This window comes from Ixodes scapularis, unplaced genomic scaffold (genome assembly GCF_016920785.2).
Source record: "Ixodes scapularis isolate PalLabHiFi unplaced genomic scaffold, ASM1692078v2 PGA_scaffold2__306_contigs__length_199485367, whole genome shotgun sequence".
Taxonomy (NCBI): Eukaryota; Metazoa; Arthropoda; class Arachnida; order Ixodida; family Ixodidae; genus Ixodes; species Ixodes scapularis.
The window spans coordinates 167253581-167269273 of NW_024609857.1; the positions used below are offsets into that span (position 1 = coordinate 167253581).

The 15693-nt window shown below is 47.4% G+C and overlaps 1 protein-coding gene across 1 annotated transcript in view; it reads right to left on the minus strand.

The window, feature by feature from the left end:
- The window catches only part of LOC8034422 (guanine nucleotide-binding protein G(i) subunit alpha), a 70702-nt gene that overhangs the window by 4739 nt on the left and 50270 nt on the right, over window positions 1-15693 (minus strand). Inside the window, exons 5-7 of the mRNA XM_029972539.4 lie at window positions 8848-8976; window positions 8212-8341; window positions 1573-1726 (exon numbers count right to left, since the gene is read on the minus strand). Coding sequence (XP_029828399.1) covers window positions 1573-1726; window positions 8212-8341; window positions 8848-8976 — 413 coding nt within the window. The remainder of the gene's footprint in view (window positions 1-1572; window positions 1727-8211; window positions 8342-8847; window positions 8977-15693) is intronic.

Consider the following 15693-nt stretch of genomic DNA (forward strand, 5'->3'; position numbering starts at 1 on the left):
CGCAATAAGACGCCGAATGCCTCCAACATTGTGTCAATGCACCGATGACAGACGACAATGCTGTTTTCGATTTCGAGTCTAACTGGAAGTGAGCTCAGGTGTAAGAAGCCCATAGTGCTGATATCATATTTACTCAAAAGTAACGCAAGTTTTTTTTTTTTTTTTTTTAATTTCCTCTTTTTAATTTGGGGGTTCTCGTTATAATCGAAACGCCTCAAAATTTGCCTCGGCGGTGTCGCAGCACTGGCTCTTTAAAATGGCTAGGACAAATCTCGCGATCTTTCAATCTTGTGCTGGCAACATATACACGCTGGAAACAGCCAATCCAATCCTACTTTTGTTTGCGACTCGTTGCACCCATGTTAGGGTTACGGGTTACCTTCACAACGCTTTCTCTTTCTGTTAGGGTTAGCATACCCATGTGGCCCGTGTTTTGTGAGCTGCTGCTACGTGCTTCTGCGACTGGACTCGAGCGAATGGCGACGCGACGAGCTCAGTACGACGCCCGCTTTAAAAGAAGTGCAATTATGATGGCGGGGGAAATCGGAAACTCTGCTGCGGCTCGACGGGTAGATGTGACAGAATCGACTATCCGTGGGTGGAGGCTCCAGCGTGAAGTGCTCTTCAAGTGTGAACCCGGCCGAAAAGGCTTCCGCGGACCACGTTGTAGTACTTTTTAAGGTACTTTTTTCCCCTCACTAACTCGCGTTACATTCACATTCTTTTTCTTTTTTTTTTTTGCGCTGTAAAAAGTCACCCCTCGCGTTACAATCATGGTCGCGTTACATTCGAGTAAATACGGTACTAATTGTTCCATTGTTCAATTTTGCATTTTTTACCTCTCGATTACATATCGCCAAAAACCTAATTCTTCACCCCCTCTTTTAGCTATACATAATAAACAATATTATCCGTTTTTGTTTTGTTACTGCAAAATAAAATAAAAAAACAAATTTCAGATCACTTTTTATGCTGTCCTCTGCAAAGTGCATTAGAGTGTATTTTAAACAGTCCAATCATTTTATAATGGCCAGTCTATTTTCATTTGTTTTTCCCATGAGAAACTCCCCGATTTTTAATGACAGAAGTTACGCTGGAACCAAATCTTTCTTGTTATTGAATCTAAGTCACTTTTGCAGTGTTTCCTCTTATAAATGTCTCTTTTGAACACCTACAATAACTTTTATGGCAAAATCGCACGGTAAGAGGCTAGGCTGCAGCCTTGTATTGTTTCATAATTTTCTTAAAACATTTTTTTCTGCCGCTTGGTTCACTTGTGCCGGAGATATCAGAAACATTTGCCTGATTGCACTCATTTTGTCGCAATTTATTTCCAATTGACGGGTGCAAGGGGTGTAACAATTAGATGATCAACACATGAATCGTAGCATTTGCCACGGCGACGTTAAAGTTTTTTTTTTTTAAAAAAGCAGAGCCAAGTTTTTAAAAAGCTTTTCGCGCACAAAACCTTTTTTTTCTGCGAAAGGGAGTTAGCAGTTTGAGGCCCTGGAGTCAAGGTCGTCGTCCCACTGGAGCAAGAAAGGGGAAGAGTGTTGGCAGAGGGAGACTCACCCGGGTACTCTGGAAAGCAGATGGTGAGGGGCGACCGGACAATCTTCTCCTCGAACAGGTCCTTCTTGTTGAGGAAGAGGATGATGGAGGTCTCCACAAACCACTTGTTGTTGCAGATGGAATCAAACAGCTTCATGCTCTCAATCATGCGGTTCTGCAACAGGGCATCCACTACTTGTACACTCCCAAAACAACCACCTAACAAGACCTCGCACAAAATGCACCCCGAGAAAAAGACAAGGTTCGGGCTGCACATTTCCACTTTTGTCCACTCAAAAATGACGACAGTTGGCGATTGTGGTAACGCAAGAAAGGAAGGCTCCCACTTTAACTCATTCGGTACCATGCCCATTAGCTATCGATTGCTCGGAATCGACGGATTTCGCGGGCTGCCCAAATTTCATTTTCGTGCGCAGGAACACATTTCGCCATCTTGTGGATGGCCGAGAACTACAGCTTCGATTTCATTTCGCGCTATCTCCCAAGTTGGGGAGTTATCAGAAATGGCAGTGACTACCGTAATATCCCGAGTTATCGCCCAACCTCCTGCCGCCCGGAATTCATAAAAAATCGTGAGCCATTCCACTGCATTGCATTCCATTGCATGACCAGCGAAGCTGTTTAGCGCAAGACACAGACCCACCCCTAGGAGCCAATGAAACTAGACAAGCGCAACAGGACCACCACCACGAGTGCAAAAGGAAACTAGGCACGCAAGCGCTTGATGACAAAGAGAAGGGTTTTCCAGGTTTTCCCTGACAATTTCAGGTGAAATTCCCTGACCACTGTATAGGCAGTTAAATACATAAGACCATTACAACACAAGGCATTGAGCACTGTGAGGATAATTTTGGACGGGCTTAATCCAATTTGCATATTCCGAAATATTCCAGTGCATACAGTCCGGATTAAACGAGCACTTTCTTGCCGCCGACATCATCAGTGAAGAGGCCACTTCCGGAAGCACGATGACAGCACGACGCTCAACCACACACATCAATAACTGAACGGCAGCATGGCAGCCAGATGCACACTTTTGGATACTTTTGGCTTAAGGCTTCGATTGGATTGGGGTCTGTGGCTTTCCCATTTGTTACTAGATCTAGCACCTCTAACTGGATCTAGCCTAGTTTCGTACCCTCAACCCAATCCAATCGAAAGCTTGGACTGGATTTGCCGGCTGTTCCCTTTGCATCAGGTAGCACACTCTACATTGGGTGATCAGAGCACATGCTCTGCTCTAAGCAGAATTTATTGCCTATTTTTCTGCCCCTAAGTCCTCAAGTCTTTGCTCAGGGCACTCGATGGCCTTTCTGACTGATTTTCTCTGACTGGGCTCGCTTTTTGATAATATCCCTGACAATTCCTAGATTTTTCCCAGTAATTACAATTTCCCCAAAAATACCCTGTTTTTTCCGTCGCTAGACACCCTGGTTTAACTGAACCAATTAAGAAATATAAAATTGTTCTTTTTAGCTTATATTTCAAAATGTTACTATAAATATTAGTCAGGATATGCCGAACTTGGAGCATTTCTTTTTAAGCTCCTTCGGCTTTTCTTGGTTTAAGTGCACCGCAGATTTTCTAGTTCCCCGCAAAACTAACATGGCGCCTTTCTTGCGTGCGTCATCACTGGTACGGCGTATCTTCGGTGCCTTCGACAAACTCCTAGTTTGCCCTGTAGAATTTTTGCGAAGTTTGGCATTCAAAAATTGTCAAAACTAACCAAGCAAGTGGCGTGCAATGAGTGTGCACAAGAGAAACAGCACAAACTGGGACTCTCCATTGTTTCCATACATAGGTTGGTTAGTGAGCTCACCGGCGTAAAAGGCAGGGATTGAGCCCAGGATACCTCGGTTAAGCTTTTGCCGTGCCAGCGGTGGTGTGCCACTGACTGACCGACCGACCCCCCCCCTTCCCCCCAGGGGCAGCGGTAACTCAACTAAACAAGATTCGGCTTTGCGCCGTAACGTGTGCATGCTCCTATTTCAGCGCGCTGGCACTGGCTTTTTAGCACCTGAAGAGTTTACGTACCAGCAATTTCGAAACCGCAGCACTGGTGAAATGAACAGCATTTCTTAAGGGGGGACATCACCCGAAAAAGTAAATTTTTGAACCACTTATCTGATTTAAATTATATTTACAGGGCTTGTTTCTGCTGATGTTGAGAACATTTCTGCCAAATTTTGTTAACCTGGGTGAAGTACAAAAAAAACTGCAAACGTTCAAAGATGAAAGTGGGCGTGCCTGCGTAGGAAAACTATAGTTTTGAAATTACTTTTAAATTTGTTGTTTTCATATGTTATATTGCATTAGGACAGTTCAGAGCAGATAACTATGGAGCTATATTTCTATGTTATACCACCTTTCATGACAAAAAAGTCATATAAACACAAATACAGTTTCTTAGATTTCCATCCTTTGTCCAAAATTTTTGTTTTTGAGCATGAAAATGACAAAAATAAAAAATACAAGCTCATAGTTATCTTCCCCTTTAAATTTCACCCCAGAAAAACTCATAAAAATGAATCCAAGTTATGTGATAACAAAACGATAGTTTTCCTAAAGTGAAATTTATGCCAGACAGTGGAACGGAGAAAAACGCATTCAAAGTGCTCCAACCTCTACCTTTTCTTTAGCATTGGTGGACTGAAAATAATTTATAAAAATTAACTATACAGTACAATCTAATGAAACTTTCTGGGAATACCCTCTAGATGTTTGTGGATGTAAATGTGACATTTTCAAAATGAATGTTTTTTTGCAGAAATTGTTTTTTCTGGATAGTGTCCCCCCTTAAATCGACGCCGCACATCCGCGCCAGTCTCGAGAAAAATGGAGATGGCCAGATCGACCACGGTATAATTTACCTCGCTGGTCGGAGTGCTTCGTTTAAAGTATTGGCTTGTATGTGGAAATGCGGTTATGCTTGCGTGCATGCTTGGCAATCGTGATCCTCAGACAAAGAGATGAACTGTAGCAAATCCGTGTCTGTCATGCCAAAACCAAACCAAAAGAGTCGGGAACTACCGGGCGCAATAATACGGAGCCGTTAGCTTTGGCCCCTGATTCGTCCCCTGCTTCTAGCTTCCTCTTTATTGCCACAGAAAGTTGACCCCAAATATATAACTAATGCTATACCGTTCCCTAAAACCCCACAAACGTTGTACAGGCACATCGCTATGTGATAGCACGAATTTGGCTTTGCGCAAACAATTTTTCACGCTCAACTGCGTTACCTGTATTGAAAACACTTTCGTCGGTCCCGCAGACTTCGTTATGAAGGTTTGATGGTGCATTGTTTCTATGGGGAGTTGGCCAGTCCAGTGCCGAATTGCCGTAAAATGTGCTACAATGCATAAACTGGGAACGCAATATAGGGGTTCCACCGCATACGTCGACATTCTTTGACCATGTTTATAGACCGCTCTCGTGCGACGGTTGCCACATTGAAACATGACGTAGTTGGTAAGCATACATACCAGAGAAAAAGCATATTCTTGGCACAAACCCCTTCAGTTCTAGGGCCTTCCAATGGGCAAATAAAGTGATTTGCTTCCCAAACTCAGCTATGTCAACACTGAACATGGCGGCTGCCCCGGAAAAAAGAAGTGTGGAGCCTAGGGTTCCTGCTACCGACACACGCTTACCGGTAGAGAAGGCCAGTATACTATGGCAAGGAAAAAAGAAAATATATCTAAGGAAATTTATTCACACGCATACCACGGAATGTGGCTCAAGGCAATTGTACACCAGCAAACTGTAACGCGGCAACTAAACTCAAATAGCTTTCCCCCCCAATGGAATATCCTTTTCATTTTTAAGTTTAATGTCAAATGTTTAAATAAATATGCCTAATTGAAAACATCAAAATTTGCTGCAGCGGAACATAATGCATCAAAAGGAAAGAACAGTAAATCTTTTTCGGCTTACTGTTTCCTTCTTACGGATGCTTACTTTTACCCACATGCTCTAGCGCAAATTTAGAACCCTACGTTTGTGTTGTTTCGACCATTGTGAGTTGCAGGCTTTTTGCCTTGTGTGGCCATCTTCAATAAAAAAGTATTTTGCAGCAACCCTCGACGCAGTCTGCTTTTAAAATACCATATTTGCACGAATGTAACGCAAGTTTTTTTTTTTAAATTACGTGCTCCAAAACGCACCTCGCGTTATATTCGGAATCGAGTTCAGCCACGAGGCGCGCGAGTCTGGATAAAGCCAGAGGAGAAAGCCATCCCTCCTGCCCAATGCATGAGATCGGGTGGGAAAAGAAGTGGGGGTGTGGGAGGGCATTTACTCGCTATTGGGCCATGTGAAGGGGCAAATAGAAAACATAAAAAAACATTTTTATCGCTTTTGTGTTCGTACAACGCGCGCACGCAGCAGAAACTCGGCGTGCGCCATGCGGGAATGCGGGCACTGGCCAATTCGAGCCAAGCCAAGCCAAGCCGGGCCAAGTCAAGTCAACACAAGCCAAGCCCACCAACCGCGTTTACGCAATCGTGCACCACGAGGCATTTGTTTTGTGCAGAGGGACCAGAAAGAGAAGTGTGATCGTGTATCGGATTCAGCAGTATTCTTTTCTGCCTGCGCATTGTTTAGTTTCTGCTCCAGAGTGGTCTGGTGTTGGTGTGTTGGTGCTTCTGCTTGGTGCCTTGTTTGGATTGTGGGCTGCCGAGGAGGAGCTCGCACGGAAGAAAAAGGAACTACCAGACAAGCAGGTGCTGTGCTGCTTGCCAAGTGGATTGTAAACGGAAGGACCTGAGCAGTGAGGATGAGCGCAGTCAAAACCAGGGTGTCGAACCGAAAAAAATACGGGTTCGGTTACGGTTCAGGTAAATTAATTTTGTTCCGGTTCAGTTCCGGTTCGATTAATTCGATCCGCGAACTGGTTCGGGGCGCTGAACCGGTTCACGAACCGGTTCGGAAATTATAAATGACAAATTGCAACATCAAAATAAATTACAAATAAAACATCTGAAATCAGCACATACAAAACGGGATACATCGTAGTGTAAGGCTCAGGGATTTCTACCAGGAATGGTTTCTTTATGTGCACTCAAAGGTTACCTCACCAACGTTTACACATTCGGACTTCATCTAATTGGGTCCGGCGCAGTAGATGTAAAATCCGCGACCTCCTTACAAACCCACTTACAAGTAGAACTCGCTAACTATCCCGCCACCTCGGCGTGTAAGCAATTGAAGGAACAGTGGGGAGAAAATACAGCTTTCTTTATTTGAACTAGCCTTCGGTAACTCACATTAGACCCTTAAAGAAGTTTTCATTAAACAAGATACGGAATATGAAAAACACTTCACCGAACGCAACGCCAGAAGGACGTGATAGGATAAATATTAAACTAGAAGAGTTCGCTGTCTCACAAATATGTTAGCTTCTAAGTGCCTATACGAAACCGGATGCATTACTATCAAACTTCACAGCCTTTTCTTTTCTCATTCCGATAGAAGCAAGCTTCAAGAAGTCGCGCGTTCTAGAAACGTGTTATGAAATGAGCTCACAGCAGCATTTAGGATTTACGAGATTGTAGAAAAATGAAATCCCGTGACGCAATCTTTTTTTTTTTGCACAGCCTTCCAATTCTTTTTTTTTCCGTGCAAACCGCGACCAGCGCAATACTGGTTCCTATGTCAAGATTCGTGGATGCAGCGTTTGTCAAGATTCATGGATGCAGCGTTTATATTCCTAAGACTGAGTGGAGAAGAAAAATATGTAAGCGAGGTATGTGTCAGCTGACGGCACTTAAAAAACAAATGGCATTGACAGCACATTCATTGTCAACAGCGCGTGGCCGAACCGTTTTGACATGAGCCGGTAACCATTATTTTTTTTCTGGTTCAGTTCCCGTTCGGGTTCATCGCGATAACAATATAAAGGTTCGGGTTTGGGTTCAGTTCCGGAAAAAATACCGGTTCAGTTCCGGTTCGACACCCTGGTCAAAACATAAACTGATATTTCTTCTATTTCCATTGACTTTTTACTTCTGCTATGCCCCCCGAGTGCGAGAAATTTACGCGGCTTCGGTTCGCGTTATAATAGTAATAATATTTTTTTTTTCTTTTTGAGGGCATAAAATCCTGCCCGTGCGTTATATTTGTGGTCGCGTTATATTCGTGCAAATATGGTAATTACGCTAATTTAATTTTGGCGTTTGGCTAGCAATTTTCTCTCGCAGTAGCTCCACCTTGGGGGGAGGGACAACGGCGTGTCTGTTCTCCCGCAAGAACAAAGGTTGCTTCCCGCAATGCTGGGATAGAAAATGGTTTACCATCGCGATTTACAGGATTACCAGAGACCTCCGTGCTTCCCAGTCATTCCGCGGCGCCATCGAGTAAATTCCGAATTTTACGAGAGTGTGAAATGCGGAACATTTTGAGAATTTTGGTATATACTGCGGGACGCGATACACAAGCCCTCGATGCGGGAGAGTTCCTGAAGTGGCGGGACGGGTGGTCAACCTACTGAAGTCCCACATTTAAAGAAGGTCAACCTGCCACCGAGTACGGTAGTTCTCCTCGGCTTCAAGAGGCAATGTGACACACTCCATTGGCAGAGTTGCTTGTCATCATCCCAAAAGCGCTATTGGCCTGGAAAAGGGGCGAAGGGCGGGGCCTCACCATCTCCTCGTCTTCGGCCAGGACAAGGTCGTAGCCGCTCAGCGCCACGCAGAAGATGATGGCCGTGACGCCCTCGAAGCAGTGGATCCACTTCTTGCGCTCGGAGCGCTGGCCGCCCACGTCAAACATCCTGCCGGGACGGGCAGGCGGTTAACATAATCGTCTGGAGGAACCATTTCGTTCGCTTCAGAACGGCGAGGCATACAACACATCAGTGGTCCTAATGCGACTTTACTGCCGCATAAATGAAGGAGAACATCAATTGCGAGCTTTGTATATGGCGTTTTTCTGGCTTTAATTCATGCAGGAACACAGACGTCACTTGTCGTATAAAAATAAACAAAGTTGACGCCTAACCTATCGTTTGATTTTTTTCCCGTCTCTCTGACCACTGACGCTGCCCATTTGCCACATTCTTTCTACCCCAGCTGCCGCAGGACCCCGAGAGGTCGCACCACGCTCCGCTACGACCCAAGCTGGCAGGGGTTGGACGACCGCCCTCTTAGCCGAGAAGTCGGTCAGAGGAAAGGGCCGTTCTCCCTGCCAGCTCCGCGTACCCAATCCGGCAGACTCGAGTCGCCCAGAAGGCGATGCCACAGGATCTTGAAGGTGACAAAGTCCCGTAGCGAGACTCACTTGAAGTGTAGCTCCTTGAAGACAAAGTGGGTCTCGACGATGCCGGTCGTCTTGACCCGCGTCCTGAGGACGTCCTGCTGCGTGGGCGTGTAGCTCGCCTGGGAGATGCGGTCCAGGGCATTCAGGTAGCTGCACATGAGCGTCCGTTATTCTCCTTGTTGGAAACACATGGGCCACCCTTCTGCCCCGACATCTTCATACCCTTTGCAAGTGATGTGATTGGCTTAAGCCATTTTGGAGCACCTTTTGGAGCAGCCAAAACAGTGTTTTGGAGCAGCAAAAGTGGCTTTTGGAGCAGTCCAAACAGTGTTTCGGAGCAGCAAAACTGGCTTTTGGAGCACACATTCTTAGAAAAACAAAAATATTACGAATGTACTTGTTGTGTTCTGTTCTGATGTGACGTGTTGTGACGGAACTCGCTGCCAGTGTTTTTAGTGCTGAGACATCCCACAAGTGTACAGTGCCGTAGGCGTTGCCGAGCAATTCCGAAAACAACGCTTGCCACCGTTTTGCTGGTTCCCGATGTGCCAGATTTTCGTCAAAAGTAAGCACACGCAAAACAATGAGTTGCAAGCGTCCCGGCTGGCGCCTCTGTCATGCAGTCATGTTCACATGCACGTGAGGGCAACTTCAGCAGGCTTGCAGTGGCACGTGCTCCGTTGCGCGAGCAGAGACAACGGCTGTTCAATCGAAACCAAAACACTGCCACTCCCCTCCGTCGCCAACTGGTTCCCAAAATAGTGTGCAAAATGTAACTGTCCAGCATACAAAAAAAAAAAAAGAAAAAGAAAGCAGTCGAGCGGCTTGGGCTTGCCAGGCCGGCAGGCAATGTACAAGCTAAACACACAGAAAACAAGAACCCGAGTGCATCAATGCATGACATTGCGAGCCAGGGTCAAAAAGTTCTTGGAACGCTTTGTGCAACGACCAAACTTGAGACAAACAAGTGCGATGTGCGGGTTCAACGTGAACAGATTGCTTTCTTTGCTTTAGCTCACTTCTCTTCACCAACTTTCTTTCGCGGCACATTTTCACGTACCGGGCTCCCTCTCGAAAGGAAGTCCACCAAGAGAAACCTAGGTAATCAATATTTTGACAAGCAGTCTTTGAGTTAGAAGCTTTTTTTTGTAGTAGAGTATGATTTAAAGGGACAATGAAGACGATTTTATTTAATTTTTTTAAATGGTGTTTTTATGCTTCTTGGGAACATAGCATGCTGCCCAATTTTTTGTAGACATTTGTGACGCATAATTTTGTGCCTACGAAAGAAGTAAAGAAACCGAAACTGAACAATCTCCATTCTCGTTTCTGGGCCTCCGAAAACGGAGGTGACGTAGGGAGTGACGTCAGATGTGAATAGTCGGTATCGGTAGCATTTAGGAGATTGAGACTCTGGTTACCACGGTGGGTTATAGCAGCGCGGTGGGGCGGTCGTTTCGCCGAATCTGTCAACATCTATGGCAATGCCGCTTTCGCGAGCGAGTTCGAGTTTCCGTTCAGTGACCGAACACCAACGGAATGGGAGTACGTGTGTGGCGGCCTCTGCCATCACCCGACGGAGACCGCCCAGCCGGCAACCAGCGGCCCGCATGCCGAAGGACGGACGCGGGGGAGACGCGGAGGGGAAAGCGGCAGCGATCCGGCCGTTCCGGGATCCGGTTTCTCTGCGGACGTCCTCTTTTCGTCGTCAAAGAACACAAAACTAGCGTCGCCCGAACGAATACTGGTCTTCAGTCGACCGTTGGTACAGCCATCTACAGCTACAATTTTGCAGAATCCTTCCAGTACCGTGTTCTTTTTTATTTTATTTTGTTTGCTCATAGTTGTTCGTTGCCCGCTTCGCGTCCAGCGTAGCAAAGCAAAAAACAATTATGCTGCTTTATTTACGGTTTAGTAATCATTTTCGGTCTGATTTATACTTTTCATGGTTATTCAAGTGGAAATTGGAACAGTATTCCTTAAAATCGCGAACCAAAACGTGATTGAGGGCACGTTTCTCGTTTCGACCAATCGCTGACGCGTCTCTTGTGACGTCGCGCTTCTTGGCCCCAAATCGATCACGTGACTTGGACTTGGACTCTTGGCTTCTCCCGCAACTCTCGGGGCGTCGCTCCAGTCGATCCCGGTACGATTATTACCGCGACTGTTTAATTGATTTGCGCGGCATAGAAGCGCCGGTTTCGGCTGAAATTTGGGCAGCGTGACATGAGACGTGCCTGGAACCCAGTTCAATCGCCAAAAAGATGTGCGATATTGCCTTCATTGTCCCTTTAAAGAAGGCCAGGAACGTCGATGAACAAGTTTAGAAGGCGCCATATCTGCAGCGACGTGGGGACGGCAACACCCGACGTCGCGCGACCACGGTGACTGTGGTCGCGCGAGCGTTTCAGCTCACAAATTAACTCTTGCCGCCCAAAAACATAGTTTTGTTTCACAGCATGGCTGGCACCTGGCACACTAGCGTTGGGGCGTCCGCACACGTTGATCGTTGAAAATTTTTTTAAAAAGACGTGAGACGAGATTTTTGAGACGACAGGGACAAGGGCACGGGCAATGTTGGGCATGAGGGCCGAATCGCGAGACGGCGGCAAGGAGGTTAGTACGGCGGGAAAAAACATGCAAGACCGGATGGACGATTGATGCAGGGTACTTTGTGTCGGGCAGCCGCTTATGCCACCTAGCTGACGCATGCGCTACTACGGTTCTCAGTTTAGTTTCGGTTTTGAAAGGCGACCGAAATTGCTCCTTTGGCGCAGGCTTGGCGCAGATTACCTACATTTTGGCAAAATGTAGCACGATGTAGCAGGGTTAGCCCCTTGGCGCAGTTTGGCGCAATTGGCGCAGCAATCACATCACTGCTTTGGCCACCCTTAGAAGCTTTACTCGCAACCCAGTGCAGTGCAGAGCAACGGGCGGGCCTGGGTGGATGGGCTCGCCTGGAACGGCGTCGTTGGATCAACTAATGGACCACAGAATCACCCGCTAACCTCCTTCCCCTTTTTTTCTTGCGAGTGTACGACGGCCTCGTACGAACTATGGCAAAAATTCACAATTGTAACCCCTTTTTAATGGGCGCGTATCTGAACGGATGTCTCCGTACGTAGGCAGCACAGAACGCAATGAGTCAGCAGCAAGAATGACAGAAGCACAGATCGAAAAATCCCCCTCTCGTCCACATAAAACCAACGTCCGCACACACACTATTCTTGATTCGGAATAATGCGTTTTTCCGGCCCGCTAGAAAGTATTCGATTGGCTTCCACGACAACACAGCCAATTCTGCAGCCCCTTTAAAGGCCACCGCTATGCCGCATGCTGGAAAAATACACCATAGCGAGCTAGAGCGGGGGTCTCGTACAGGCGGCCTGCAACTCTCTGGGACACGGCCCGCAAGTATCCTACAGCCTCCGTACCCACGTCTTGAACCCTACGTGCGCCTCAAAAAATGCTTCCACGATGTCCACACATTTCCACTCCTAGTCTCCTAGTGTGTTCCCATATTTCGCGCTTGAGGGTTCCTTTTTATCTGAAACACCATTGAAATACCAAAATTTTCCAATAATGCCACTATAAAAACAGCAAAAAAAATAAAAATAAAAAGGTTATTTTTAAAACGTGTTTAGTCCGATTAATTGCAGAGGGAATTGACTGACACGGAAACAACACTTGTCTCCTTATTTTCCGGTCTATACTGAGAAATTCCAGCACAATGACGGGCCAGTGGCATTTTAAATCTGTTACATCAGGTACGATCCCAAAGTAGTCGTACAAACAAATTAAGGGGGGACGCGGGTTTCAGTTTGCGAAAAATGTCAAAAAGTCGTTTTTTAGAAAGTTTGATATTTCACTTCCACGTGCCTTTTTTCTCGCGATCGCAAAGCTTTTCCGCTGAAAACTATCTCTAAATGGCCTAATTAATTACTAACAGCAGCTCAGGTAGCACAATATCTACTAAAAACGTTGAAAAACGAGTGTTTTTCGCACCCCCATAACTCCGCGACGACAAAACCGAGCGCGGCCATCTTGGTACCAAATGAAAGAGCATTTCGCCATCCACCCGTTTCCCGCGTCCGGCTCTCGTCTCCCACGTAAAGCAAACACGTAAAAAACAAAACTTCAAGCGCCCAGAAACAAAAAGAGCGGCGTCCGATTGGCCCCCGTCGCCACGTCACGCGCGGCGAGTTTCGTCATTGGCTGGCTCCGTGGTTGCCCCTAGCAACCGCCGCCGGGAGAGCGGCGTGTCGTCTGCTACGCGCGCGAAGCCACTCTTCCGTTGGTCTTTGTTCGCGCCAAAAAGTGCGCATCTGTTTCGCCTTGTGAATATTGGCTTGAAAGCAACAGTTTTCAGCTTGTTTTCCTTTGGACATTTCCTCGTCGCAATGGGACGCTCGTTCTCACAGAAGCGGAAAACGAAACAATGTTTCGGCGAACGCAAACGCAAGGCCTGGAATCGCGGCAGAAAGAAACCAAACCCTTCGGACGAATCAGAAATGATGTCTGAGTCGTCTCTTGCGGCATCACCGGTGACCCAGGACGCCACTGAACTTCTTTCTACCTCGAGTGCTGGATGTTGTACGGTGAGTGCTCACATTGTGCTTCGCTATGTGACGATCGAGGAAGCGCAGGCGTTGTCTAAAACGATCGCGGAGCGTCATCAAGAACTTGCGTCTGTTTCTGCAACAGAAAGAAAGCTAAGGCTGACATCTCAAAAGTGACCCAGCATGCCGCAAACAGCCCTGGAATTCACGCTTATTGAAATTGCGGCCATTAACAACTTGCTCGTTCACACATTGTGTCACCAGTGTGGCAAACCTGGACTGACTGCAACAGTCGACGAAGCTTGTTCTAGCTGTGAAGTTGGTGCTAAGTTGCCCAGTTTGCGGAGATATTGCAAGCGCGTGGTCATCTCCACGTCATGAAGAATCTCGAGCATTTGAGGTGAATCTCTGTTCGATGCTGGCCACGAAGGCAATTGGCAGAGGCCCTACTGGAATGAACGACTTTTGGGCAGCAATGTCCGTTTCACATGGTGGCTTACACCAGAAGACGTATCAAGAACACCAGAAGAAGCATTTCCGAAGGGCGTCAGAAGCTGCTGTCACTAAAGCTTTCTCCAGGGCTGCCACCATTGTGAAAGAGCTGTACAAATGTACTGATCCTGGATTCACCAAAGATATCACAGTCGTATACGATGGCACGTGGAAAACCCGGGGGCACTCCTCCCACAATGCCGTGGGATGTCTCATAGTGTTTTACACTGGTCTGGTGCTTGACTCTATGGTTCTGTCGAACTTTTGCCTCGGATGTCAAGGGGCTGCTCCAGATTCAGAGGATGAGCACTATGCCGGATGGAAGGAGGATCGCAAGTGCCGGAAAAACACCAAGGTGAAATCTGGGAAAATGGAGGTGGAAGCAGCGCTTATCTTGTTTGGTCGTTCTCTTGAAAAGCACGACCTGAGATATACAACCATGGTGTCCAATGGTAACAGCAGGACCTGTAGTGATTATGTTTACGGCCGTCCTTCATTCAGAGATGGCACCACCTACAAGGCGCCGATTGCACGTGTCACGTGTTGTATAAAACCACGGGCCGCGTGGCGGCAAGACATGATTCGACCACCAAAAATATGAACAATAAATCTGCTCGAGGCGCTCGCCTCAGATCTGCCCTCGTCACCGTCGAGATCGGTTGCCTGTCGTCTCGTTCCCATCGGCAGGTTCTGCCCCGGAGCCGGCCGACACCATCCATGTAAGCGCGGATCTAGTGAGGTCCAAAGGCGTTCAAGGCTTGTTTGACCCCACAGCAGCGGAGAATTACAAAATGGCGACGAGGATGGGATATTAGAATGCACATGCCCATCTAAGCCTACTTGACAATGGCTCAATCAGCATTGACTAATATCGCGGCGGCGATTCCTCCACCTCCAGTCTTCTTGGCCGTTCCCGGCACACCTGTACAGGCCTGGCCGGCGTGGAAGGAGGCCTTTCTTTCGTACCTTCATGCTACCGGTATCCACGACGTTTCGCCGGCTCAGAAGAAGCATGTCCTTTTTTCGATGTTGGGAGTAGAAGGGCAGCGCACTGTCTCTGCTTTTCAGCTGAACACCGTGCCGGCAACGGAGCATCTGAACGAGTTTGAAGCGTTTTTAGCCGCGCTCGAAAAACACTGAATTTTCGGGATGTGTTGCTTTGGAGCGCAAGAAACTGCGCTCTTGGACTCAGCTGCCTGGAGAGACAGTTTCAGAATTTCTGGCTGCTCTAAGACATCAGGGTTCTTTTTGTGCATATGGTACTGCACTAGACGAACATCTGTGCGACGTGTTCCTTGAGGGCCTCGATTTCAGACGAGTTCAGGACCGTATCCTACGTGAGTGCGTTGGCACTGCGGTACCTACACTTAACCGGGCAGTACAGCTCGCTCTACAATTCGAGCAACTGGCTCGGACCTCCGAACAATTTCACCAACGCCAGACGTCGGTATCGGGGACATCTTCAAGCTCCGGTGAAGTCCAGTACATCGAGCAACCCCGTTTCAAACAGGCGCACGCACCAAGACGGGGATATCAAGATGGTCAAGGGCGACTGGCATCCCAGGTACTCAACCAAGATTGCCACCCAGGTTTTTCTACCTGGCCCTATCGTCAGTACACGCCAACACCAAGGACGTCCCGGATGACTCCCTGCCCTCCAGCAGTCAACCATGTACCGCGGCCGCAAGCGCGAGTGGGTCCTCAACAGCGTCGTGACGTTCCTCCTTCACGAATGGGCGAGCGAGCAGGCGGCCCCGACCTCTGCTGGTTTTGTGGACGTCGCAACCATGCGCGTGACGTCTGTCCGGCACTCCAC